General features: G+C 36.8%; 3 protein-coding genes across 5 annotated transcripts; all 3 read left to right on the forward strand.

The window, feature by feature from the left end:
- Positions 1-1012: 1012 nt before the first annotated feature.
- LOC18613955 (LOB domain-containing protein 24-like) lies at positions 1013-2152 on the forward strand. Its single transcript, XM_007051451.3, has 2 exons — positions 1013-1409; positions 1683-2152. The coding sequence occupies exons 1-2, from the start codon at positions 1191-1193 to the stop codon at positions 2007-2009; spliced, it is 546 nt and encodes a 181-aa protein (XP_007051513.2). The 5' UTR covers positions 1013-1190; the 3' UTR covers positions 2010-2152.
- A 1365-nt stretch (positions 2153-3517) lies between these two features.
- Positions 3518-18312, forward strand: LOC18613956 (transducin family protein / WD-40 repeat family protein). Of its 2 annotated transcripts, none has more exons than XM_018126689.2 (16): positions 3518-3954; positions 4150-6888; positions 7983-8442; positions 9410-9638; positions 10740-10904; positions 11023-11295; positions 11775-12020; positions 12194-12583; positions 12672-14099; positions 14207-14263; positions 14931-15359; positions 15776-15999; positions 16305-16438; positions 16841-17110; positions 17205-17383; positions 17539-18312. In XM_018126689.2, the coding sequence occupies exons 1-16, from the start codon at positions 3552-3554 to the stop codon at positions 17647-17649; spliced, it is 7737 nt and encodes a 2578-aa protein (XP_017982178.2). In that variant the 5' UTR covers positions 3518-3551; the 3' UTR covers positions 17650-18312. The 2 variants fall into 2 exon arrangements, with proteins under 2 accessions (XP_017982178.2, XP_088661910.1); XM_088805784.1 differs by having other exon boundaries at positions 3754-3954; positions 4170-6888.
- Positions 18313-20748: 2436 nt separating this feature from the next.
- LOC18613957 (uncharacterized) lies at positions 20749-23991 on the forward strand. Of its 2 annotated transcripts, XM_088802938.1 has the most exons (4): positions 20749-20993; positions 22133-22541; positions 22674-23010; positions 23224-23991. In XM_088802938.1, the coding sequence occupies exons 2-4, from the start codon at positions 22157-22159 to the stop codon at positions 23690-23692; spliced, it is 1191 nt and encodes a 396-aa protein (XP_088659064.1). In that variant the 5' UTR covers positions 20749-20993; positions 22133-22156; the 3' UTR covers positions 23693-23991. The 2 variants fall into 2 exon arrangements, with proteins under 2 accessions (XP_088659064.1, XP_017969874.1); XM_018114385.2 differs by having other exon boundaries at positions 22133-23010.
- The last annotated feature ends 675 nt before the right edge of the window (positions 23992-24666 follow it).

Raw genomic sequence — 24666 nt, forward strand, 5'->3', positions numbered from 1 at the left:
CATACTTTGTTTATTTTTTTAGATTTTAAGGCAAATCGTATAGTGAAAATATTTTAGTGATCTTATATTTTTTATAGGACTTCACATCAGTGAAAATCCGAATTTACTCTAATATCACTTGTCATGAACCCTACATCTTCAACACAAAATAAATACTTAATAAATGATAAAAAAATTATATTTATATATCAAAATATATCTCATCTCTAAATGATGTAGGATCCGTAACACTTATTCTATCGGCTGATGAAATGTTACAGTCTAACTAACCATTTTCCACACGAGACCACTAGCTGTTAATAGCCAATGGGCAGTCAATGGGTATCCTATCACTCGACCGATTCAACTCTTCTAGTTTTGCATATTTCCCAAAACCTAAGATGAAAAACTACCCGTCAACCGGTCAAATAAAGAAGCCAGGTGACACCAAAGCGTTAGATATCCGTACTTGGACTGATACAGATGATGCCAAAGCAGCAGAACAGATAGGAATTTTTAATTTCGAAAACCAAGGAAGGATGAAGCTTGAAGTCTAATTGTATCTCAAAGCACCGATAGACAGAAGAGGTGAAAACACGTGGGTTTGAATCCTAATGAAGCTATAGAAATCAAGTTTGGGTACCATTTTCTGCATTAACAATGATAACAGTTGTGAGAAAATGTGAAAAGAAAAAACAGCACGGTTTGGCTTATCTAGTGCCTTTAGTCCAAATAGCAAAGTGCATATTTTTCTTTGACGTCAACAGAATGCAAGTAACTAGATTAATTCAATATTTGTGGGAGGCTTCAATGGGTTAAGGACAAGGAAGAGACACCAGTCCAACCAGTGCTTTAAAGGGAAAAAAGAAAACACTAGAAGCTCAACAATATTTAACAGAAGCATGGTGTATCATATGAAGGCTAGCTTGCAACACTCTTGAGGAGATATTCTGTCAGACAGTGACTACTACAGTGACAAATCATATCGATTTTTTTTTTTGGTGAAAAACCCAACAATGGCAGTGTTGTTAGGTCCACTGTCCTAACAGTGAGGTTTCACATTTTTCAACGGTGCATAATCGTAATCCTGTCAGCGAGTGGCCGCCTCCCCAACTTCCCAGCACTAACATTTGAAATTGAGGCCCTAGAACAAACAAGCTCTATCGCCCTTCTTGACTTCCTACGAATCCTATTACTTCTCTTCTTCTTATATGGACTTTGGTTACGGAACATTTAGCGAGTCCTCAAAAATGGGTTTAGAAGCTCTGGCGAGGGCCAGGACCCATCAACCCTGCGCTGCTTGTAAGATGCTACGCAGGAGATGTGACGGTAAGTGCATTCTTGCCCCATATTTTCCCAGTGATGAGATTGAGAAGTTCGCCGGGGTGCATAAGGTTTTTGGTGCTAGCAATGTTATCAAAATGATTCAGGTTGGTATTAACAAGTTGCATGTACACAGAAACTAGAAATTATGGCATGCCAGATCTTTACTGCTTTAATTTCTGTTGTCAAAATCCTGCATCCTCCTTTGATTTCTATTATCTTGGTTGTGCTCTAAATCCTTGCACTGATCACACTATTAGTCTATTCTTTAGTTGGTTGTGGTGAATTGCACTGAGACATTGAAAGTTTTCTAGGGTATTTCTCTATCTTGTCTTCGTTATTTGTAAATCTAAGGTATGGTTATGCCATTATGGTATCAGATGGTGGAGGAAACAAACAGGGAGGACGCTGCAAAAGCGCTTGTCTATGAAGCAACAGCCAGGATCAGAGACCCTGTTTATGGTAGCACTGGAGCTATTTTCCAACTGCAAAAGATGGTGCAAGAACTTACCATGCAGCTTGAATCAACAAAAGCTCTAGTGTTGGAGTTGCAGCACCAAAAAGATCAGTTGTTGGGCATTCTTCTGAATGTTAATCATCGTGATCCTCTCTCTTCCATTGATGGCGGCAGTTTCTCTTTGGATCATGATGATTCCATGGCCTATGATCCGGCCAAATTCCCTGTAGAATGTGACTGGATCTTTTAAGGGAAAAATCCCGTTAAAAATGTTGGTAGATCCAGCTTAGGACATGGAAAAACTGGGGCAAGGTATCTTTGCCCCAGCCTATAAACTGTAGAATTTTCAGGGAAATATATATATATATATACAGAAATTCAATTTGAGAATAACTTCTTCCTTCTTACCGTCTACTGGTACAACTGCTTCCCATAAGATTTGTTGTTTATTTTGCTATGTAAGATGAAATGTTTTCCAGGCAGAATTCCTTTTTAATACTCCACATACAAAAAGAAGAAAAGTGTAGTTCAACTTGATCAAAGATGAATCAAATGTTAAACAATACCGTAGAAAATTACCTTGTACTAATCCAGGAAAAAGAAAGAAAAAAAAAAGTCCATGTACTGAAAAAGAAAAACGTGATAAGGGGATAATCTCTCTTCCTTAAGATGACTCTATGAACGCCACATGCCAAGTTTTTCCAGACTTACACTTGTCGTGGGAACCACATATCTTGATGTTGATTTATGTTGAAAGAAGTTATCAACTTACCACCAATGCCTAACCCAACCCAAAATTAGATGGCTTTGGGTCACTTTCAGCAATTGGATGACCTGTTACCAAGGGCATGTCACAATTCCATATAGAAAATTGTAATTCTCTCTTAATTTAAAAAATCTGTTTAATATTTTAAAGAAAAATTAAATATTTTTTGTGAAAAATATTTTTTATTATTTGAATAAATTATCAAAAACATTTTACTATTATTTGAATTATTTTATGAAAAAATTTTTCACCACCACCGGTGAAGTTAATTAGATGTTAAAATGATAAATATTAGTTGATTACAAAATAATAATGTTATTTGATTCTCACTAGTTTCGAATCAAAATTAAAGATGAAAATAAAAATTGGTAAAATAAATAATAATTTTTTTAAAACATTTAATCATATATTTATAAAGTAAATTCTAATTTTTAAAAAAAATTTCATCTCATCCTTTTTTTAACATAACATCCAAAATTTATATTTATTAAAAATATTTTTAATTATAATTATTAGTAAGATTTATTTAATTTATGAATAAAAATTTTAATTGCATTGATTGATTTTATTAAAAAATATTTTTTTAATATTTAATAGTATTGAATAATTTAAAAATTAATAATTTAAATTAAAATTTTTAGTTACATATTAATATTTTTTAAATTACATATTAATAGTTATCAAATTTATATTACATTTTTAAAGAGGGTAATAAGACATTTTATGTGATTAATATATATATTTTTAATTAATGTATAAAATATTTTACAATAATAAATTTTTTATCTTTCAAAAAAATACAAATCATCAAAATACTTTTTAAAAAATATTTTACTTCGCAGGAAAAGAACCTAAACCACAAAAAGTTACAGATCTCGTGCGGTAATTTTACAGTCCAAAAAAGTTTTACTATCTCAGATTTCACCACCTTCTAATTTCACTTTCCATCAAAAAAGAACAAGAGATGCAATGTATATATACAGTTCTTTCTCTCCCCTTTGTGGTCTTCTTCAGTGTTGCAAAGACATGGCAGGGCCAACTCCCACTTCTCGAAACGCAACCTCCGATTCCGAGTTGGATCCCACGGACCACCTCCCGCTTTCCCTCCTTAGATCCGAACTTATACCGGCCGCACCGAACCGATCTGAATCCTCCATTGACTGGTTACCGGACTTCGCCGGTTACTCATGGGTAGCCTACGGGTCCTCCTCTCTCCTCGTGATCTCTCATTTCCCTTCCCCTCTCTCCCCCGAGCAAAATCTTATGGGCCCAATTTTCCGCCAAGTCTTCGAGCTCTCTTCCGACGCTTCTTCCCCTGTCACCGCCGTTTGTTGGTCTCCGGTCACGCCTTCGGCCGGCGAGCTCGCGGCAGCCTCGGGGAATTGCATTTTCTTATTCTCTCACGACTTGGAGACGTCGAATTCCGAAAGTATGTTTGGATTTTGGAGTTAACATTTTGAAAATTACTTGGAGTTAGTATTGAAGTTTGAAAATTTGAGTTCTGCTTGTAGGGTTAATGAATTTTCGTGCATTTGAATAACAAAGTTAGGGTTTTTTATATTTATTTTTAAATTTTAAATGGCTTGTATATCTTAAATTGGAATTTCCTGTTTTACTGATTCAGGTTCTTTTTGTTGGAGCCAGAATGTAGAACTTCTACAATGTACAAAAGTTGAGGCAGTTGAATGGACGGCCTCCGGGGATGGGATATTAGCCGGTGGATTAGAGGTTATCTTATGGAAAAGGAAGAGCAAATCCTGGGAAATAGCTTGGAAATTCAAGGCAGATCTGCCTCAAAATCTGGTTTCTGCCTCCTGGTCCACAGAGGGCCCTTCAGCGGCTGCATCTCATTCGAAGGTTTTACAAATTGAAGGAGAAGTGATCAATGAGCCAAGCAAGTCTGTTTTGGTATTTTACAGTGATGGAAACTCTGGATACGCAAAAGCCACGTTAGGTCATCCTCAACCTGTTTCGATGATTCAGTGGAGGCCATCAGGAGGGAAACAATTGTCAAGAGATGCAAAACATTTGCGGAGACATATATTGTTAACATGCTGTTTAGATGGAACTGTGAGGTTATGGAGTGAGGTCGATAATGGTAGAGTTAAAAAACCAGGCAAGGATGGCATTTATGATCACAAAATTACAATACGGTCCTTTTGTGTTGCTGCTGTAATTGAGATAGATTGTGCATTGCGTGGAACTCTAGGAGTGGATATATTTTTGAAATGGGCAACAGAAATTGGTGGTATAGTTAAAACCGGTGAAGAAACTAAGAAATACTTTTGTACAGAAGGAGATAAACGTGAAGTTGGTAGGTGTGAGTGGTTAATAGGGTTTGGTCCTGGAAAATTGGTCACTTTCTGGGCAATCCATTGCCTTGATGACATGACTCCAATGAGGTTTCCCCGAGTTACATTGTGGAAGAGACATGAGCTTCAGGACTTTGAAGTTGAACATCTTCATAGAAATGGACTTTCAACATTAAAACAGCAATTAGTTCTTAAAAAGGTTGTTATCATGAGAACATGTTTGTCTGGACCTCCAATTGTATGCTCTTTGATTCATTTATTTCCTTTTCAATCTATGGCCTGGTCCATGTTATATACCAAAACATCAAATGATATGAAGGATGCATCGCCTAATGAATCTAGGATAGAGAATTTGTTATCATGTTCAGTAGGTGGGATTTTAGATATAGATGGTCATACCGGTAAAATCTTACAAATTGCTATACATCCTTATGTCTGTGAATTTGAATTGGCTGTTTCCTTGGATTCTAATGGCCTGCTTCTGTTTTGGTCTCTTTCTACCAATTCCAACAGCATTCATGACCTTCCGACATTGATTCCCACATGGAAAATTTGTGGAAAATATGTTGGTCAAGATAAATGTTCTAAATATACAAGCTTGAGATGGGCACCTTTAGTATTGCGTGAAGATCGGGTTCTTCTTATTGGGCATGTTGGAGGAATTGACTGCTTTGCGGTAAAGATTTTTGAAGGTGGAGAAGATGTAGTATGTCACTACATATGCACTATACCTTTTACAGGTCATGATCCTTACAAGGATGGTCCAACCAACATCTATTCAGTACCGTTGTCTTTGTCTTGTAATAAAACTTCTATGTGTGATGGATTTTTGCTTTTGGGCATATGGATGAAAGAGTTTCAGGCACTTTCCTGGGAAATAAAAATTCATGCTTATGCTCTGACGGGAAGCAACTCTGAATGTAATTTTGATGATAATAATCTTGTTGAATGCAGTGCAAGGAAATTAGAAAATACGATTTCTGGCACAAGATATTGTGTTCATGTTATTCCTTCCTCAGCTCAGTTGCCTGAACCTCATCTTCATGATCAGGTCACAAGTTCTGCTGTGATCTGTCCGAGTGGTTTGACACCTATGCAGCAGAAGTTAACTTTTGATAATGATCCATATAGTTGTAAAAGTCCTGCATATGTTATGGCTACAGGCTGCTCTGATGGTGGTTTAAAATTGTGGAGATTTAACCCCTATGACCCATCAATTTCTCACACGCCATGGGAGTTAGTTGGTATGTTTACTGCACATCAAGGTCCTGTCAGTGCTATATGTTTGACCAATTGTGGTAGGAAGATTGCAACCATTGGCTCAGATAGCCAGTCAAATGCTGTCAGCAATCTTCGTATATGGGACTCTATACGCCTAGCAGACTCGGGGACTTTTATGTTAGAAGACACATTGTCCCTTAATGAAGATGTTGTTGCTTTGAATTGGTTAAACCTAGGAAATGGTCAGTTATTACTTGCAGTTGGCATGCACAATGAATTACGGGTATATGCTCAGAAGCGTTGTGGTGGTCAGGCTTTGTTAAACTCTAAAAAGCCTCTGGGAATGCAAATCTGGTTCTGCATTGGGATCAGTCATACTTTTTCTGCTATTCATGATTTCTTGTGGGGGCCCAGGACCACAGGTGTAGTTGTCCATGCTAGTTACGTGAGTCTTTTAAGTCCATGGCTGTTTCTTTTAGATAAGAAGCATCAGACTGAATCCAATCCAAATTTTATCACCGAAAGCCTTCTTGATTCTGAAATTGGTATGAATGAGGGAACCCTTTCTGAAACATTTAGTGATCGTGATGCCATTAATTACAAAGAAACATTAATTGAGAATGGGAATGGAGGATGCAAGTCTGGTCTTCTTGGGAAGATTACTACAAAAGATGATCACCTATCCAACACATTTTTAGTTGGAAGGGCTCAACTGAAACAGAAGTCAAAGATCTTACTTGGTTTTTGGAGCATGCTAGACATAGTGGAGATGTTAGCAGGAGTTTTGCCTGTTTATCACCCGGAGGCACTCTTTGCAAATATATATTCAGGTAATAGTACATCTTTTTTGTTGTTGTTGTTGATACAAGTGATATATTTTCCCTCAGTTTCTAAGTCCACAAGTTTTGACATAATAATGGTAAAGCTTGTTTGAAATTCTCATCTTTGATGCGTAGATGAAGAATACGGATTATTTATTTTCCATGATTATTGCTACTATTTCATTGTTGGAACTGTGTAGTGCTTTCCCGTTGACCTTGTTTCTTAATGTAAATCTGTGGTTACTTTTCACTTGACTAAGAAGGTAAGAGAGATATTGGCTAATATTTGCCACTGCAATGATATTTAATTGATCTGGAATGCTTTTCTACTGAATCCAATTACTCATGCGCATCTATGCCATTTTTCTTTTCTCCCATCAGATATCTAGAATACCCTTATATAGATCTCAAATGTTTCAGTGCCATGAAGTAATCAGGCAGCCCATATAGCTGGTCCTCTTTTTCTTTTCTTTGTCCTCAATCTGACTTGGCTAGTCTGGGAGAAAGACTGCTTATATTTAGCTGATCATTCTCTCATGTTGCCTAGCATGAGATGCTAATTCTCATAGCCACTTGAATTTTGTTTGTCTAAGTTGACATTTGAAACAGAAATTATTCTGCTGGTTTGAGGTACTTTTAAAATTTTTACTGTTTGAAAGATAACAATAATGATATTGTTTTTTTTTTTTAATTTTATATTTAAACTCTTTTTCAAGATTGTTTATCTGGCTGAAGTGAACTTCTTCTCTGTTTCTCTTGCATTTCGTTGCATTCTGTGCATACCCGCTGTCTATTGCATGATATTTTGGGACTTATGACAGCATTTATTTATTAAGAGAGTTCAAAGTCTAGTCAGAGTTTGCTAAACATGTGATTAGATTGCATTCTTCAAGGGAAATGGCAACCTGTGCATTAGTTTTAGCTAAGAACATTTACAATAACAAATATATCTGGAATATGTGGACCGTTGTTGGTTATATACTTCAAATTCTCCTGTTTCTATGAATTTTGCGATGCTGTTCTTTGAGTATGCTTTTAGAAATTGTTTTATTCAGGCTGCTAATGTCAGGTTACTTAAAGCATGTCATCTTCAATGTATTTAGGCAATTGGAAACGTGCATACATCTCTGTGAGGCATCTGGTTGAATATCTTAATTCTAGTTATATTTCTGAGAAGATATATCACCATCCAAAGCATAGCGATATTGTTCCACAGATACCTTTGTCCAATTACATTGAAGGGATTCTCTCCAATAGTTCAACTGAGAATGCATTCCGATGGAGTGGGAATGCTACTTCAATGGCATCATCTTTACAATTTCAAAGTGGCTTGACGCAATTTGCTTACAATTTGGCACCTGATGCTTCCAGCAATATGTTCAGCTTGTCTTCATCAAAATCTGGACTTAGGGACTTCCTTGAGCCTATTAATAAGTTGCATGAGTTGGCAGCGATAACCGCAGCAGAGAAGATGCAAATTCTTGCAATTATAGATCTTCTAAATGAAGTTAGTAATCCTCAGTCAGCTTCTGTTTATGAAAATCTTGATGAACCGGGTCGAAGGTACCGCTTGATCTTTGTTATTTTTATGTATGATTCTCAAAAATCTTATAGGAGATGTACCTTATCTAATAATTTTATATTTTCCTCCACATTGGTAAATGAGTGTGTCTGTGGAACCAGATAAAGGTTCAATATTTTGCTTATTGCCCACAAAAGAGAAAAAATGTTTGTTTTTTTAATTGGATTCTTATGTGTGGCTAGGAAGGCGAAGACAAGGGGTGTCATCAATGTACATGGTCCTAGGATCATCGGAAGAACTAGGCATCAAAGACGTACTCACAAAGCAGATAGAGGTCAATTTAGGGTCTATTATAAAACAGGACAAGTTCTATTATCTTCAAAGGGGTTAAGGAAGACAAGTTTGTTAAATATCACTTTAAGAATGGACCAAGTATAAGAGATATACACGCAAGTCAACACTCATAAAGGTGCATCAAATAAGAAGTCAAAGAATCTGGTAAACTAATGAGATGCTAAGTGAACTTGTGATGAAGAATGTTTCATAAAAGAAAGCTTTCCCAGTTCAGAAAACTCGGCCATTGTTTTCACCACCAATTAAATCGAATTCTTTTTTTTTTCTTTTGAGGTTTGGAGAAAAGTCCCTTTCAGCCATTAGTAGCCCAGATTTATGGGTTTGCACAGAGTTGTGGATGAATCAATTTGTTGTGAGGTGGGAATTAGTTAAAAATCAAATATTGGAAAGAGAATTGAGATGGTGACTTTTGACCTATTATAACTAGAATTATACATAGACGGCTCCGATAATCTTCCTTTTAGCTCTGGTGCCTCCATCTGATGATATTAACTAATAGTGCCATACTTGAACTTTATTTGTTGCCTATGAAAATTTGTGGTTGTTTTACTGGCTATAGGCTTCATATTTATTGTTTTATTGTGCTTTCAACATCACATTCTTTTTTCTCCTGAAATTCATCTCCTATACTGGCTCTTCTTTATTTTTCTGCAGGTTTTGGGTCGCATTAAGGTTTCAGCAGCTGCTTTTTTCTCAAAGTTTTGGTAGATCAGCATCTTTGGAAGAGTTGGTTGTTGATTCTGGGCTTATGGTGTGGGCATTCCACTCTGATTGCCAGGAAACTTTGTTTGGTTCTTTACTACCTAATGAACCATCTTGGCAGGAAATGCAGACTTTGGGTGTTGGATTTTGGTTTACTAACGCAACACAACTGCGCACAAGGGTAATTGTCTGAGGTTCTAATTATTAAGATACATCTCATCTCTATGGCAAACCAGGATTTTATTCTTTTATTCTGCTGGAGTAGAACTTGTTCTATTTATCTAAATACGATCTGAAACCATTTATCAATCATCCTTTATTATGGCACCATGTACATTCAACTTAATAGTGAACTTTTAAAAAAGAAGGGCCAGGGGAGGAACGAAGAAGAACACTTCAAGTGAGGATCCTGTCATGGAGACACTCTATGTGGTCTTCCTTGAAGGTACTCCAATGGTGATTTGCTAGTACAATCAGATCTCTGAACTTAATTGCCAGATTGTATGCCAATTTTAACAGTTTAAGATGTTTATCACACTGTGATCTATGTAAAATTCCCAAGCTGGGTGAATTGCTAGTCTTGTGATAAAATTCCCTTGGGAGGAGGCTGAGTGTAAATAACAGGTTAAAGGTGGGGTTAATTTTGAATTAGACCTCTCTGTCCTTTTTATTTAATGGTATTGCAGGGTTTTTTTTTGTTCTTTCAAATAACAGCATTTCACATAAATGTAAGGTGAATTTTGTTTATTTTTCCATGACCTCATATTTGTCACCAGTTTAGGTGCTTAAAAGTGCAACATAGAGAAATTTTAAAAATGCATTGACAAGGCTGAGTTAGTTACTCTCTCTTGGTGGTTCATTTACATGTCGGGGTTTCAGTAATGCATAATTGGAAAGTGAAGAAAGTTCATGTTTCATTTGAGTGATGGACTGCCCCCGGATCCATGGACTTTGTGCAACTGTGAAACTGGGTCAGATATGGACTTAATTTAGGTGTCCATCCCTAAATTAAGTCTAAGTTTTGTTTGGGTTGGTTTAATGAGCTAAAGTTTGTGGTTGATTGATTCATTGTTAAATCTGGTTAACAACTTTTTGGGTTGCATAGGTTTTTAATTGCAACTTGCAGCGGTACTTCTCTGTTTGCATTTGGTTTAATTCCAGTGAGCAGTGTTTCATCCAATGATTACATAATATTGGCAACTCTTTTGCTCTCCCCCCCCTACCCCTGGTGAGAAAAAAAGTATGTACTTTAATTGTTTCTGATGTTGTTCATCTATTGTAGATGGAGAAGTTGGCTAGATCGCAATATCTTAAGAAGAGAGATCCCAAGGATTGTACACTGTTGTATGTTGCACTAAATAGACTTCAAGTTTTGGCTGGTCTATTTAAAATCAGCAAGGATGAGAAGGATAAACCATTGGTTGGATTTCTTTCACGCAATTTTCAGGTATTGTGTAACTGTAGGCTGTTGATTTCTTGATTTAGTTTGTTGGAATGTTTAGTCACTGATTAATTTTCTCAATTGCATGTATTTCATTCTGTGTCCACTTTGGTTATTGTCACAGGAGGAGAAAAATAAGGCAGCAGCTTTGAAAAATGCTTATGTCTTGATGGGGAGACATCAACTAGAGCTGGCTATTGCTTTTTTTCTGCTTGGAGGCGATACTTCTTCTGCAGTCACTGTTTGTGCAAAGAACCTTGGGGATGAGCAACTAGCACTAATAATTTGTAGACTTATTGAGGGGCGAGGTGGACCATTAGAGCGTCACTTGATTACAAAGATTATACTTCCATCCGCAATTGAGAGAAGTGACTATTGGCTTGCAAGCCTTCTAGAGGTGCTTAGAAATGAACTTAACTTTCACATTTTTCTTGCAAAGATATCTTGGATAATACTTTATACTCTGTGTTTTACATGTCAACTTTGAACATGCCATGACTTCTAATGACTCTCTTGGTTTTTTTTTTTTTTTTTGACAAGCAAAGAAATTAACTATTTCAGAAATGAACCATAATCTTCCAACAAATGCTAATTCAAATTCACTGTTTGCTAACTAAAAAACCCGAATCAGAGTATAGAAAAAGAATTTAAAAGTAAAAAGAAAAGGGAAGAAGACTGTGAAAGAAAATACCCCTTCTAGCTGATCTTAACTACTATTAGTTGAATGGCTATGGTGCCGGGAAGGAAGGAATGAACTTTCTATTGGGTTCTTTACAGCACTGTTCTTTAGAGTGCAGCCATTGAGGGACAGATTTTTGGTGAGATTGATAAGGGATGTTACATCACTGGTTTTCTAATGACTCTCTTGGTTTGCAGTGGGAATTGGGGAATTATCCTCAATCTTTTCTGATCATGCTTGGTTTACAAGTGGGTTCTGCTATCGATGCATCCACTCTTTCATCCTGTCATGTTGCTTTCATGGACCCCAGTGTAGGACTGTATTGCCTCACATTAGCAAACAACACTAGCATGAGGAATGCTGTAGGGGACCAGAATGCTGGAGTTCTTGCTAGATGGGCATCTTTAATGAGTGCTACTTCCTTAAACAGATGTGGGCTTCCAGTAAGTTTATTTTGTTGCATGTTTTTCTATGTTGGGATAAGTAAGATGACAATACCAAATGAAAAGTAGGGTTTTTAATTGTTTCTTCAATTTTCTTGCTTGTTTGTGAGCATGTTGCTAATCGCTTGATGAGAAAATATAATTGATAATTTTCCCTTATTTCTCATTTTAAGCTTGAAGCCTTGGAGTCTCTTTCATCTTCTCTGAGTATTCTTGGGGGTACAGATCAAGAGAATGTATCAGATATTGCATCTTCTAAAATTTCACTTGGAATTTGGAAACCATCCATTGATGATTCCTCTAACTGGCTATTGGGCGATGTTGCGTTGCACCTTGAGTTCTATGCTAAATTAGATTTGGCTCTCCAATATATCTCAAAGTTGATAAGGGAGCACCCTAGTTGGCCTAGAACCTCTGTTGGATCTGTTGGAGTAAATACATGTTCTGAGGATCATGAGATTCAGTATGATAAATTACTTGAAAATTTTCAGCATAAGTTGTGCACAGCGCTTGCACAGTTTGAGCAGAAGTTCTTATTGGTTTCTTCCTGCCTAATTGATATGGTATGCAGTTCTACACTCTGTTTATGTGTGTTTTTCTTATTTGACCAGTGTTTATACATGATTTGTTTAATTTTTTCTCCTTTTTCAGATTTTTGTCTCATTGTGGAGTAATGGGTTCTGGTTCCTTGGATATGATATCCTACATGGGTATTCTCATGAATGCAGCCAGTATGAGAATCATATAATTGACAGTTCCCTCTGCTATCCCCTTTTGCACAAGCCACTTTTGAAGGTGACTGAGGATATCTCCTTTTTGTTTTCACATTTGATTGCTGCCTGCAGCATAACCTGGTCCGCATCAAAATCATGTTATATGGAAAATGGTGCATCCCACGAAGTTAGATCCAACTGGCTATATGCCTGGGGATGTTACTTTCAGGGGGTCAGACTATCATTATGGAATTTAAAAGCTGCCGTGAGGATTTTCTCTGCCAACTACAAAGAGGCCGACACCTCGAAACTTCTTACTCTTCTTGATTTTTACGAATATTATGCAAATTTTGCTTCTGCTTGGCTTCAGAAAAATTCAAAAGGTTTAGTTCTGATGGTGCAACCCCTCTTAGTTTCATATACTAATGGGCATACTCCATATGAAGTTGATATGTCGATTCTGAAGAAAGTGTCTTACCAGGTTGCAGATACTGTGACTCAGAATACATTGATTAATGATATAATAGGTGGCCTTGAGGTTGCTAGATGTGCTGAAGACAAAAAAGTTCGAGAGCTATTGCATTCAATTCCAGAAGATGAGAGATGGCATATTATAGGGGCTTTTCTGTGGCAACACATGTCCAGATTCATGAAACATAAACTAGATTCAATAGCCGTTTTACTTGATGACACTTGTCCTTCTGGTTTTTCCTATGGTAAACTTTCTTCTTGTGCTCGTGGTTCGGTGGATTTTGAATCAGATACCAAGAGCATAAGAGAAAAGATTAGGTCATTGTCATGGATATTGGCCAAGTTGCTGAAAATTGCACTTGAACATATTTCCTCTTACCATGTGAAACAACTTGTGTTGTTCTTGCAGCAGAAAATAGATAATGGATTTCACCCTCCTACTCTTGTATGGTTGGAGGAATCTAAATTGTCTTCTAGGACTCTACATCAGCATCTGGGTCAGGGTATTGTTGGTGAAGATATAACAAACAGCACAAATCAACTTTCTGCTTCTTATGTCTTATGGAATATCTGTGCTGATCCTACTCTGATATCAGAAAGTTTTGCACATGAGAAAATAAATTGGTCAAGTAATTTTCATTTTAAGCCTTCCAAAGGATGGGGTGAAGTATACAAAGACATTAAAGGGGAGCATGAAAGTGATAAGTCCCATAATCATGGAGGCAGAATAAGCAATAGTTCTTCTGGTGGTGAAGCTGGATCACCTTCTAGGAGTCTGTTTCGGAATGGACATACTTTTCTGAGTTCCTCACAGAAAGACACAATCATGAAAAAGGAGGTCACACCTTTCCAAAACCCTAAAGAAATATACAAGAGAAATGGGGAGCTTTTAGAGGTAGTACCTCTAATTTCTTTTACCTTATTGCAGATTGAATGGGTTTGCAGATCATCTCCTGAACTTGTAAGTTTATTGTGATAACTAAATATTTGTATTTTCCTCAGGCATTGTGTGTCAACTCCATTGATCAAAGGCAGGCTGCCCTAGCCAGCAGCCGGAAGGTTAGTAACTACGTTCCAGACCCCCTTTTTTCATAAGCAGTAGGTGTGGTTTTTTTCTCTTGAAAATTAGTTTCTTATAGATATCTTATCCATCATCTGTCCATTTCAAGATATTTATTAGGGGATTCAAGTACTAGGTACAGATTTAAGTTGTTAGCCATTTAGCAAAGTGTGTGACAACCATGTTTTGCTATTTTATGTTGCAGTTATGTGTAACATATACCCATTAAGATTACATAGATTGAAATGGTTGAATTGGGTTGAACTGCTGATATAGATTGACTCAATAAAGGAAAGGGAAAAGGTTTGGAACCAGACAATTTTTCATTGTGCTCCCAGCAGGCTTCTGCTTTGGAAAATCTCAACTGTTAAAATTTTACCTTTTTTCATCATGAGTTGCTACTTGCTTGTAGACCAACATCTGCCTTAAGTAACTGTACTAGCCACTTAGAAGCACCATCTCTGATCAATTGTGTAGGGCTGGACCTAGAAGTTTGATTTATGCTTCAATGTTGAAGTCATGAAGCAACCATTCTGTCACATCATTGTGATGTTGATTAATATTTAAAGACAGTTTTTGCTCCTCTAATTTCCTGATGAGTTTATATACATTATTTGCATGTGTTCATGTGAACAGTACTCAATCATTTAATTCTATCTGATTCAGGGCATAATTTTCTTTAACTGGGAAGATGGTATGCATGACATAGATCAATCAGATTATATCTGGTCAGGTGCTGATTGGCCTCACAATGGTTGGGCTGGTTGTGAATCAACCCCAGTTCCAACCTGTGTATCTCCTGGTCTTGGTCTTGGTAACAACAAAGGAGCTCAACTGGGGTTGGGTGGGGCAACCATTGGTGTGGGTTCTTTAGCTAGACCAGGGAGAGACCTGACAGGTGGTGGAGCATTTGGGATTCCAGGTTATGCTGGTATTGGTGCCTCTGGCTTAGGCTGGGCGGTGCAAGGAGACTTTGAGGAGTTTGTTGATCCGCCAGCTACTGTAGAAAACATAAATACAAGGGCTTTCTCAAGTCACCCCTCAAGGCCTGTCTTCCTGGTTGGTTCTATCAATACACACATTTACTTATGGGAGGTATGAAACTTTGACAGCAAAAATTATGATTGTTCTAAGTGTATTATGCATACAATATTCATAATTTTTTCATTGGACATGTATTAGATTTGTCTTGAGTTTCTTCTCTTAGAAAATTATTGTAGTCTCATTGGAGAGGAAAATGAGTTATTTTAGATTTTTCCATTTTTGAAAGTAAAATTCCAGTACAATAATCATTTTTCTTTTTTGTTTAAGAGTGTCAATGAATGCACTAGAAATGAAGTTAGGGAGACAGGAGTGATGTACCTACAGCAGGCACCTGAAGTGTCTTTAACTTTGCAAGACATGAAAACACAACATATTAGTCATTCTATAAAATGCAATCCATGAATCTTTATTTTTATGTCTTGTTTATTTGTAAGGCATGTAGCTGATGTATAATGTAATAAGTGCAGTATGGTAAGGACAAAGCAACAGCAACTTACGGAGTGCTGCCTGCTGCAAATGTTCCTCCACCTTATGCTCTTGCCTCAATATCAGCTTTGCAGTTTGATCATTGTGGACACAGATTTGCTACTGCTGCACTAGATGGAACAGTTTGCGCATGGCAGCTGGAGGTGGGAGGCAGGAGCAATATCCGTCCAACAGAATCATCTCTCTGTTTTAATAACCATGCATCGTATGTATTCTGTTTTTAAATGCTTAAAGAGGCATTGACAGTCCTTTCTTGACTTTAACATTCCAGAACTGAAACCTACATCTGTGAGATGTGATTAAGTTATTCACTGTCTGCTGCCCTGTGTGGTTTTGCTGGGTCCTCAGTTCATATTTTCTAAACTTGCTTTTTTGTTACCCTGAGAGCACCACTTTCCATCTATTGTTGAAGATAACTTTGCAGACTTAGATTGGAAATTTTTCTGTTATTAAGATATTATAATGTGTTTATTCTTCTGTGGGCCTCTGATTAGCTATTCTTTGTTGCAGGGATGTCGCTTACGTTACTTCAAGTGGATCAATCATTGCTGCTGCTGGATGTAGCTCCAATGGTGTTAATGTGGTTATATGGGATACATTGGCACCGACTGCAACCTCTCGGGCATCCATTATTTGCCATGAAGGTTAGTTCCCCCCTTCCTTCCCACCCACTCCCCTTCCTTTCTCCCAACTTTCATATGAAGGTTAGTTCCATCAAATTCCTTACATAGGAAGTGTCTCATTGTACAAAGGTTAGTTTCGTACATTATACATCCATAAGCAGAGTAGCCAGAGTTCTGATTTGAGGTTAAATTAGAATTTGGCAACTTAGCATGGTAACCTATAACTGGAAATGTGTTGCATTCTTATAGCATCAAGTGAACAGTTCACTATGTTCTTTTTATAGAATGTCGAGTTCACTATTGTGCATTAAATGTGATTATATTTGATTGTTCAGTCATGATTGGTATACTACCTTAGGGATTTCTGCATTTACTTGATAATTTCAACCTATTGTGGTTACAGTCTTTTGCTTCACTGTGCAGGCGGTGCCCGCTCCATTGCTGTATTTGACAATGACATAGGAAGTGGTTCTATTTCTCCCCTAATAGTTACTGGTGGTAAAAATGGTGATGTTGGACTTCATGACTTTCGGTACATAGCTACTGGAAGGACTAAAAGGCACAGGTACCATGATGGTGTTGAAACAAGCATCAACAGGTCTTCCAGTACTGACATAAGGACAGGAGCTAGTAATCAATTACAGGACCAGAATCACAGTGGGATGCTTTGGTACATACCAAAGGCTCACTTAGGTACATGCTTTTCTTTTTGTCACCTTGGTCTGTGCCACTTGTCTATGATATAATTTTGATCTAATCTTTATTTTATCAAACTGTCTGAGTGAAGGTAGTATCACCAAAATATCAACCATCCCAAATACCAGTTTGTTCTTAACGGGAAGCAAAGATGGAGATGTTAAACTTTGGGATGCCAAAGCGGCCAAGTTGGTTTATCATTGGTCAAAATTGCATGAAAGGCACACCTTTTTGCAACCAAGCTCTCGTGGTTTTGGGGGTGTTGTGCGGGTAACTATAATGATTATATCCATGTTTGAGACATTCACATTGAATTTCTTCATATTCCTCAGTCTGAAAATTTTGTATTTATTGATGTTAAAAGACTTTTGTTGCATGCACTATTTGAATTTGCACTAATGCAATATTTTGTGTAAATGTCACAGGCTGCTGTTACTGATATTCAAGTTGTGTCACATGGTTTTCTTTCATGTGGTGGAGACGGCTCTGTAAAGCTGGTTCAGTTCAATGATTACCTACATGGGACATTAAGATGAAACTTATCTGAGCCCAAGGGAGCTTGACTTTTCAGAACAGTTAAAAACTGTTTGTGTTCCAAGAAATTTGTTGGCAATGCAAGCGCAAGACTGTTTGTGTTCTTTAGGAACAGTTAAGAAAAGACAGCATTCCATGAACTCGGTTGACTTGGTGAGCTCAGTGCCTTTGACATCAGGTACTCGTTTGGCATCACCAACATATATCTTCTTTTCCGCGCTTGTTGTTAATTGATGGCTTTTGAAAACCCGAATCATCAGGGAAAGAGAAAAGCTGTGCGTGTACATTATTCCATCTCTCTTGCATTGAGGTTTCCATTGTTGAACAAATAAGTAGGAAAGAAACCTGTAGAATGCGTGACACGGATGAAACCAGATAAGAGGGGTTCAGACTGTGGGTTCACATTTCAAGCGTTCAACATCCAAGAGAAATGGTTGGGACTGTGGGTTTCACATTTCAGTTTTTGTTACTCTTTTCGTAGTTTTCTCCGTGCGAGGTGTTTCAGATGGCTGTGGGGATAAAATTTTTGTGTGATATTTCCAGTGTATATACATACGAATAAAAACAGAATTGTCTTTGTCAATGATTATTGTTCTTGTAAATGTACATATGTAATTATTTGAAAGTGGTGACATTGATATACTAATCTCTCTTTCTTGACCGTATTCCCAGAAAGAGTTCCTGGAAGCGCATCGGAATGATGGGCAGCCAAAAGCATTGGACTAAAGGGATGAACATATTTGGTGGCATTACCTTCGTTTTAAAGCCAATCCCTTGGATAAGTGCTTAAAGCAGATTAAGAGTTGACCCAAAACACAAAGTGGGCTATGGTTTAATAATAACGTAGGATAAGAAGGCAGAAATCTTGTCCTCTTCCAGAGGCAAAAGTACCTGAGTAGAGCAATTAGCACGTGTTAATTGCGTTTAGGCCAGCATACGGTTGGGCATATGCTTTCGACATTTAAAATTTCAAATGCAAACGTTAGGATGCTTTAAATTGCGTAGTGGTAATAAGGTTTTGGGTTAAGAGTGTAGACAGGCACGTAAGTCTCTCAAGGCCGTAAGTTGGACTTGTAGGTTGATCTTAAACTTAAACTCAAATGCAAGCATAGCATTAAACAAACAACAAATAAAAAGCATTAAGCTTTGCTGTTCCATTAAGTTAGGTATAAACAAAGCTGCTTCCGCCCTCAAGCATTAACCCTCCCTATTTGTTTTCCTACTTCATAAATATTACAGCTTAAACTGAAAATCGCCAAACAAACAGAAGAAGAAGAAGAAGAAATTCATTTTAAGTTTTTTTTCAAATCACAGCACAAACCTTCCTGATTTTATGTTGGTTTTCTCTACTTGCATCCTAGGCTGTGGCTTTTACCATCAATGTTGTTCTTGTTTTATAAGATGAGTGAATTAGATCATGTTAGCATTAAATTTTCCTCGTAAATGGTACTGCTCCCATTCCCTTATGTTAACCAATTTAGATGCAATTGTAAGATAAAAGAAAAGTTCGAAGAGAGGGAATGATGTCAAAGATAAAAGAGTAAAACATGGCCAGGTGTCCAAACAAACGCCGCGTGTCACCGCCCTCTCTTGCTTCGTGCATGGTGTTCGTTGCAAACCCCTCCATTATCTTTTTCAAAGTCAAAAAAGGCATTCATTCTGTGTCTCTCCGGGACTCTCACTTTCAAAGTGTTTCCCAACCAACCACCCTGTTATTGTATTCAATCTCCAAATTTCATTTCTCTCAATACTAGCTTCTAGACTATAAAATCTACAAAAAAAAAAAATTATACCACAGTACTCATTTATATAATATACATAGTTTTATAATGTAAAATTTATTTTCTCGTAATAAAAATTATTAATCGACGGTGATCCTTATTAAGATGATTAGAGAAAGATCCGTATAATGCTGCGAGGCTCAATTATCTTAACGTAAAAGCAGATTCAAATATATAAAGACAAATTCAAAAAATTTAAATTCAATTTGAAATCTTTCATAAACTTGAATTAAAACACGTATCAACCTCCACTGCTTTCAATTGTTTCTTAATTTCTTGGAACAACTTTTAATCATAGCATAGCATAGATATATATTTAAAAAGAAAAGCGATGGACTCAATAATCGCAACACAAGCAAAACATGTTAATCAACCAAAAAGCAAGAAACCATGGGCATCCGCAGGAATTTTGATGGCTTCCCTTTTCACTTGGCTCGTGCGCCCTCAGAAAACCTTTAAAATCCCGCGTGCTTCTGTGCTTGTAAACTGCTTATAATCTCAAAGAAATAATTCGCAGGTGATTTCTTAGGTATACGTGTTGTGACTACAAGCATAATATGTCTACTTTGTTAGGTATCAATATGACTACATGCATATTAATACTTCATTAATAAAATTTATTAATATTAATTATGGAAACTTTATGATAGACAATTGATGTTTTCTACTATAACATAGCACCAAGACAGAAATCATGAATTTCTTCTATCTTATCTAAGAAAGAGATATTTTTGGGTCATTTATATAAGATCTAACTCTGCCTGAATTTTGTTTGATTGGTAAATGAAGTGAATCGTTATATACTAAAAATGTTCACCTAGAAGATACCAAAAATCTAAGATCCAATTTGTTCTTCAGCTTTCTTGATTAAAAATCTATCTACCCGACATTGCTTTCAAAAGCAGGGACCCCGTTTCTCTAATATGCTAAATTTTGTTCTCATTTCCTTGTAAGTATTGATTCTATAGTGTTCTTAGGTAGAACCGAAAGGCTAGACCCCCTCGGATTTTCTTGCCTGCCCTGGTATCTTTGGATCTTTGAATATCCTCCAACTAATCAAGATAATACCTCTTTATCTTGTACCTCTTATTGGGACCCACTACCAACCCGCTCGATCTCCTTATCGACCTAATCACCCGCCACGTGTACCTTCATCAAAAGCCCAAAAAGAGATTCAAGATGTCACTGAATTGAGAGTATAAAAATCACCCCACTAATTATCATGGGCTAGAGGACTCCCACGAAAGTAACAAGTCAACGTTTGAACTGAAACGCTGTCGTTCTACTTCACCCCCCTTGCTTTAATGAATAAAATCCTGTCAAAATTTTGTGCAGCGAATAAAGGACGGATATGAATATTTGGTAACTGGAAACCAAAACCAAAAAGCCTGACACAAGTAAACGAAGCAAACAACACTGTGTGTTTCTCTACATGAGTCTCGTGCTCGTAGATTCCTTTCATTCCTTGAAATTAAACGGTTTCTTTTACCTTTAATTCTCTCTAATTATACTAGATCTATGCAATTCCCACTTACCCATCTCTTTTCAATCCTGCAGCTCTCTGGGTTTGTGCTCTTTCTCTTTGATAATCTCTTATTCTTTTTGTTACTTGATTGATTATAGCTTATTTTTGCTGCTTTCTTTTCTCTTTTTTGCTTATTTGGTATCTTTTAGTTTGTTGAATTATGTTAGATTATTCAACTTTGTTGCATGCACCGTTAAATCGTCTTATCCATGTGGACTTTTGTTGTTCTGGTTCTTGAATTTATGGGTTTTTCTTTCTTCTCTTCTTCCTTTCTGTTTTATTTTCATTTATCAACCATTTTATGGTAGTTACTGGCTGTTGTTTTCGATGGTAGTTGAATTTTGCTGTATGTTTCTTGAGTAGTGACAATAATAGAATTATCAGATTTTTCCCTTTGTTTTTTTATTGTAACTTTCATTTTATAGCTTCCTAAAGACAATCTGCTTACAATTTTTATACATCGAGTTTATTGCTGTGGGATTGTTTCAGTAAGTATGATGTGCAGTTAAGAGTTTGGAATTTACATTGTATATTTTTGCACTCTTTTTTATCTGCTTTGTACTGTTTACATGTTATGGTGATCTCATGAAGCTGGTATCTGAATAACTGGGGGATGTAACTGAACTTTACTTGAGATGAATGAGAGTGGGTTAAAGTCAACTTTGAAGTTTAATTCAGTCTTAATCAGGATTTGTCTCGAATAAACCCTTCATGACAAGTTTGTCTGATTGTCTTGGCCTGATTTTGTAACTATATGGTTTTTGTGTTTTAAATTGATGTAGTGTGTTAATTACAGATCTGCCACTTCCCATTTTACTTCTCTATTTCAGGCATGAGAAGTCATCAGATATGCTTATTTGTTCAGATTGTGAAGTATGTATGATGGTTGAACTTTTGTGTAGTTTTTATGGGGACAAGGACAAGGATTATCTGTTATTTCTTTAGTAACCATTGGTAGAACTTTTTAAGATTTCCAATATCGGTAGTGTTTGTTTTGACTGGTGTCTGTATGTATTTGGATTGGTGTTTTATTTATGTATTTGTCAACTTATAAAGTAATTTTTATCAATCAAATTTAGTTGGCTGGTTATTTTGTGTCTGATTTAGTGAAGCAGAAGGTTATAAGTTTTTCTTACTTATCTAGCATTCTCATTTGTAACAAGTGGTTATTTCCAACAGCTAAATGTGTCGAAGTGGAGAGTAATGGCAGCAGCTGAAGCAAGGGCTGTCTGGCAAAGAACAGCTAATCGTTGCTTTGTCCAAGAAGATGCCAAAAGAGCTCCCAAGTTAGCCTGCTGCCAATCATCATCTTCATCTAAACAGGCTGATTCAAGCCCCAACGGTGCTGCAGGTGCGTGTGATCACCCTGCAGTAGGTTTCATGCCTCTCAACAGGAGCCCTTCCTATTCCAATTTACCTCCTGATATGAGGTGGTGGCTTCAGCTGCAGCCTAGCTATGGACCTCAAAAGGGTTTAACAAGTGAGCAGTTACATGCCTTGGAGGATGAAGTGGAAAGTTTGAAAGCTGAAATTAAATCTCCCTCCAAAGTAAGTGGAGTTCATCTGCAGGATGCACAAGATGCTACAGGTATTGACAGAAATAGTGACAAAGGATATTCTCTTGATTCAACAGAGATATTAAAAAACTATGAATTTTTGGAGATGGAATCTGTTGAATGCCCAGTTTTCAAAAAAACAAATGACTTATGCTATGATCCAGAGTCTCCCTGGGTTCAAGGTGGGAAGGGTGAGCCATGGTGGCGCACAACAGATAAAGACGAACTGGCCTCCTTGGTTGCACAAAAGTCATCATACTTTATTGAGAATTGTGATCTTCCCCCACCTCAGAAGATGCATGTGAGGAGGTCCTCACATGCATGTTCTGGTTCTTCTGACGGTGATGAAGTATCTTCTTTGGCGTGGAAGTCCCAAACAGGCCCTATTCCCAGACCAATCGTGAATTCACGGGCCTTTACTGATTCTGTAAGAACACATGGAAGACTGATGTCTTCAGTTGGAGAAGGGAAGGTGCAATGTGCTTCTGACACATCATTCAGGTATTTATTTTGTAATGCTTTAAGTAGTTGTTTTATTGATCCATTTTCTTAATTCTCGGAATGGATTAGTTAAAAAAAGGTTCAGATAGGAACAGTTTGCTTAAATGGATTCTTGGATGAGCATTGCCTTGCATCTCTAGCTGACCAATTAAAAAGATAAAACTATTAACTTGGCTTTGTTTGTTCTTTTTTATTTGACTTGCATTCTTGTAGTACAACTAAAGAGGATACCGTGGAGCAAGTTACCGAGTCTGATCCTACTAAGGCTCAGCTACTTGAAGCACTTTGTCACTCACAAACACGTGCAAGAGAAGCTGAGAGGGCAGCAAAGCAAGCCTATGCAGAGAAGGAGCATATCATCAAGCTTTTCTTCAAGCAAGCATCGCAACTCTTTGCCTACAAACAGTGGTTCCAAATGCTGCAGCTTGAAGCCCTTTATGTCCAGATCAAGAATAACGAGCAGCCAGTCTCCACTCTCTTCCCTGCAGTCCTTCCATGGACACCCTACAACAGTAGGAAATTGCGGAAGAGCTGGCAAAAGACTGGAAAAGCTAGACGAGTGAAGAATGGCCAACCTAGACCAGACATAACCAAGTATGCCGTTGCTTTTGCATTGGGACTGAGTCTTGTTGGTGCTGGTTTGCTGTTGGGATGGACTGTGGGGTGGATGTTACCTTTCTAGACAATTAAGAGAGTTTCAACCTAATCCCCTTGCTGCCGGTAAAATTGTTTTGCGACAAAAGAATGATCAAATTATATTTATTTTCCGTATGTAAGTTTTTTTTTTCCAGTTAATTTTACTTGTATTAGCCCCTGTATATGGTATGAGTAGTTTTTCACTTTTCCTAAGTTGTATTATTTGTAGGTCTCTGTCTTAAAAGTAGTGTACTTGGGTGTGTACATGATTTGGTGGGCTGTTGTACATATATTGGGTGAAAATGTCCCGAGACAAAGTATCTCATTAAATTTCTCTTTGATAAATTTATCAATGTGATGGGAAATTTGTTCACTGTCAATTAATTGAACAGTTGCTGGATTCTAAATCCAATCTTATCCAAGTAACTCGTTTAATGTTTTTATTTCATGTATGTTAATTTGCAAACAGGTACGTAATTCTAAAGGTAAGTTAGACATCAGATGTGAGAAATGATGTCCTAAATCATAGTGATTCAAAAGGATTGGACAATGATATAATAAGATCTTTAATGTTTATTATTTTTGTTTCTTTTTTTAAATTTCAAACCATTTGGCACAATCATAAGATTTTAGATTAATAATCTTAAGATTTTAGATGAATGTGCTAATGTCACTCCGCCATTACTCTCTCTCAAGGTTGCATTGGAATGTGATTGTTGGGTATATGGTTGTTGGGAATGTGATTACTGAGAATATAATTTTATAGTGTTTGGTATAATAAGGGAAAGTGATTATTGCAAGAAATGTGGTTACTTAGAGCATTACATTGTAGTGTTTGGTTTGTAACCATTTTACTGAGAATATAATATAAATTGACAAAATTACTCTTATATATAAAAAAACATATAAATTGAATAAATTTATAATTTTTAATATAAAATTTTACTTTTCAACTTTAAGTAATTAAAATAATAAATAATATTATTAAAAATAACATAATATTTTTATATTAATTATTCA

Source organism: Theobroma cacao, chromosome 1 (assembly GCF_053813885.1).
Source record: "Theobroma cacao isolate CCN51 chromosome 1, ASM5381388v1, whole genome shotgun sequence".
Classification (NCBI taxonomy): domain Eukaryota; kingdom Viridiplantae; phylum Streptophyta; class Magnoliopsida; order Malvales; family Malvaceae; genus Theobroma; species Theobroma cacao.

Coding starts and splice junctions, on each gene's coding strand:
- LOC18613957 (XM_018114385.2), top strand. CDS start 22,157: ATGGCAGCAGCTGAAGCAAGGGCTGTCTGGCAAAGAACAGCTAATCGT. Junction 23,011..23,223: donor GCTTCTGACACATCATTCAG/GTATTTATTTTG, acceptor GCATTCTTGTAG/TACAACTAAAGAGGATACCG.
- LOC18613955 (XM_007051451.3), top strand. CDS start 1,191: ATGGACTTTGGTTACGGAACATTTAGCGAGTCCTCAAAAATGGGTTTA. Junction 1,410..1,682: donor ATGTTATCAAAATGATTCAG/GTTGGTATTAAC, acceptor TTATGGTATCAG/ATGGTGGAGGAAACAAACAG.
- LOC18613956 (XM_018126689.2), top strand. CDS start 3,552: ATGGCAGGGCCAACTCCCACTTCTCGAAACGCAACCTCCGATTCCGAG. Junction 12,021..12,193: donor TAAACAGATGTGGGCTTCCA/GTAAGTTTATTT, acceptor TCTCATTTTAAG/CTTGAAGCCTTGGAGTCTCT. Junction 14,264..14,930: donor CCCTAGCCAGCAGCCGGAAG/GTTAGTAACTAC, acceptor TATCTGATTCAG/GGCATAATTTTCTTTAACTG.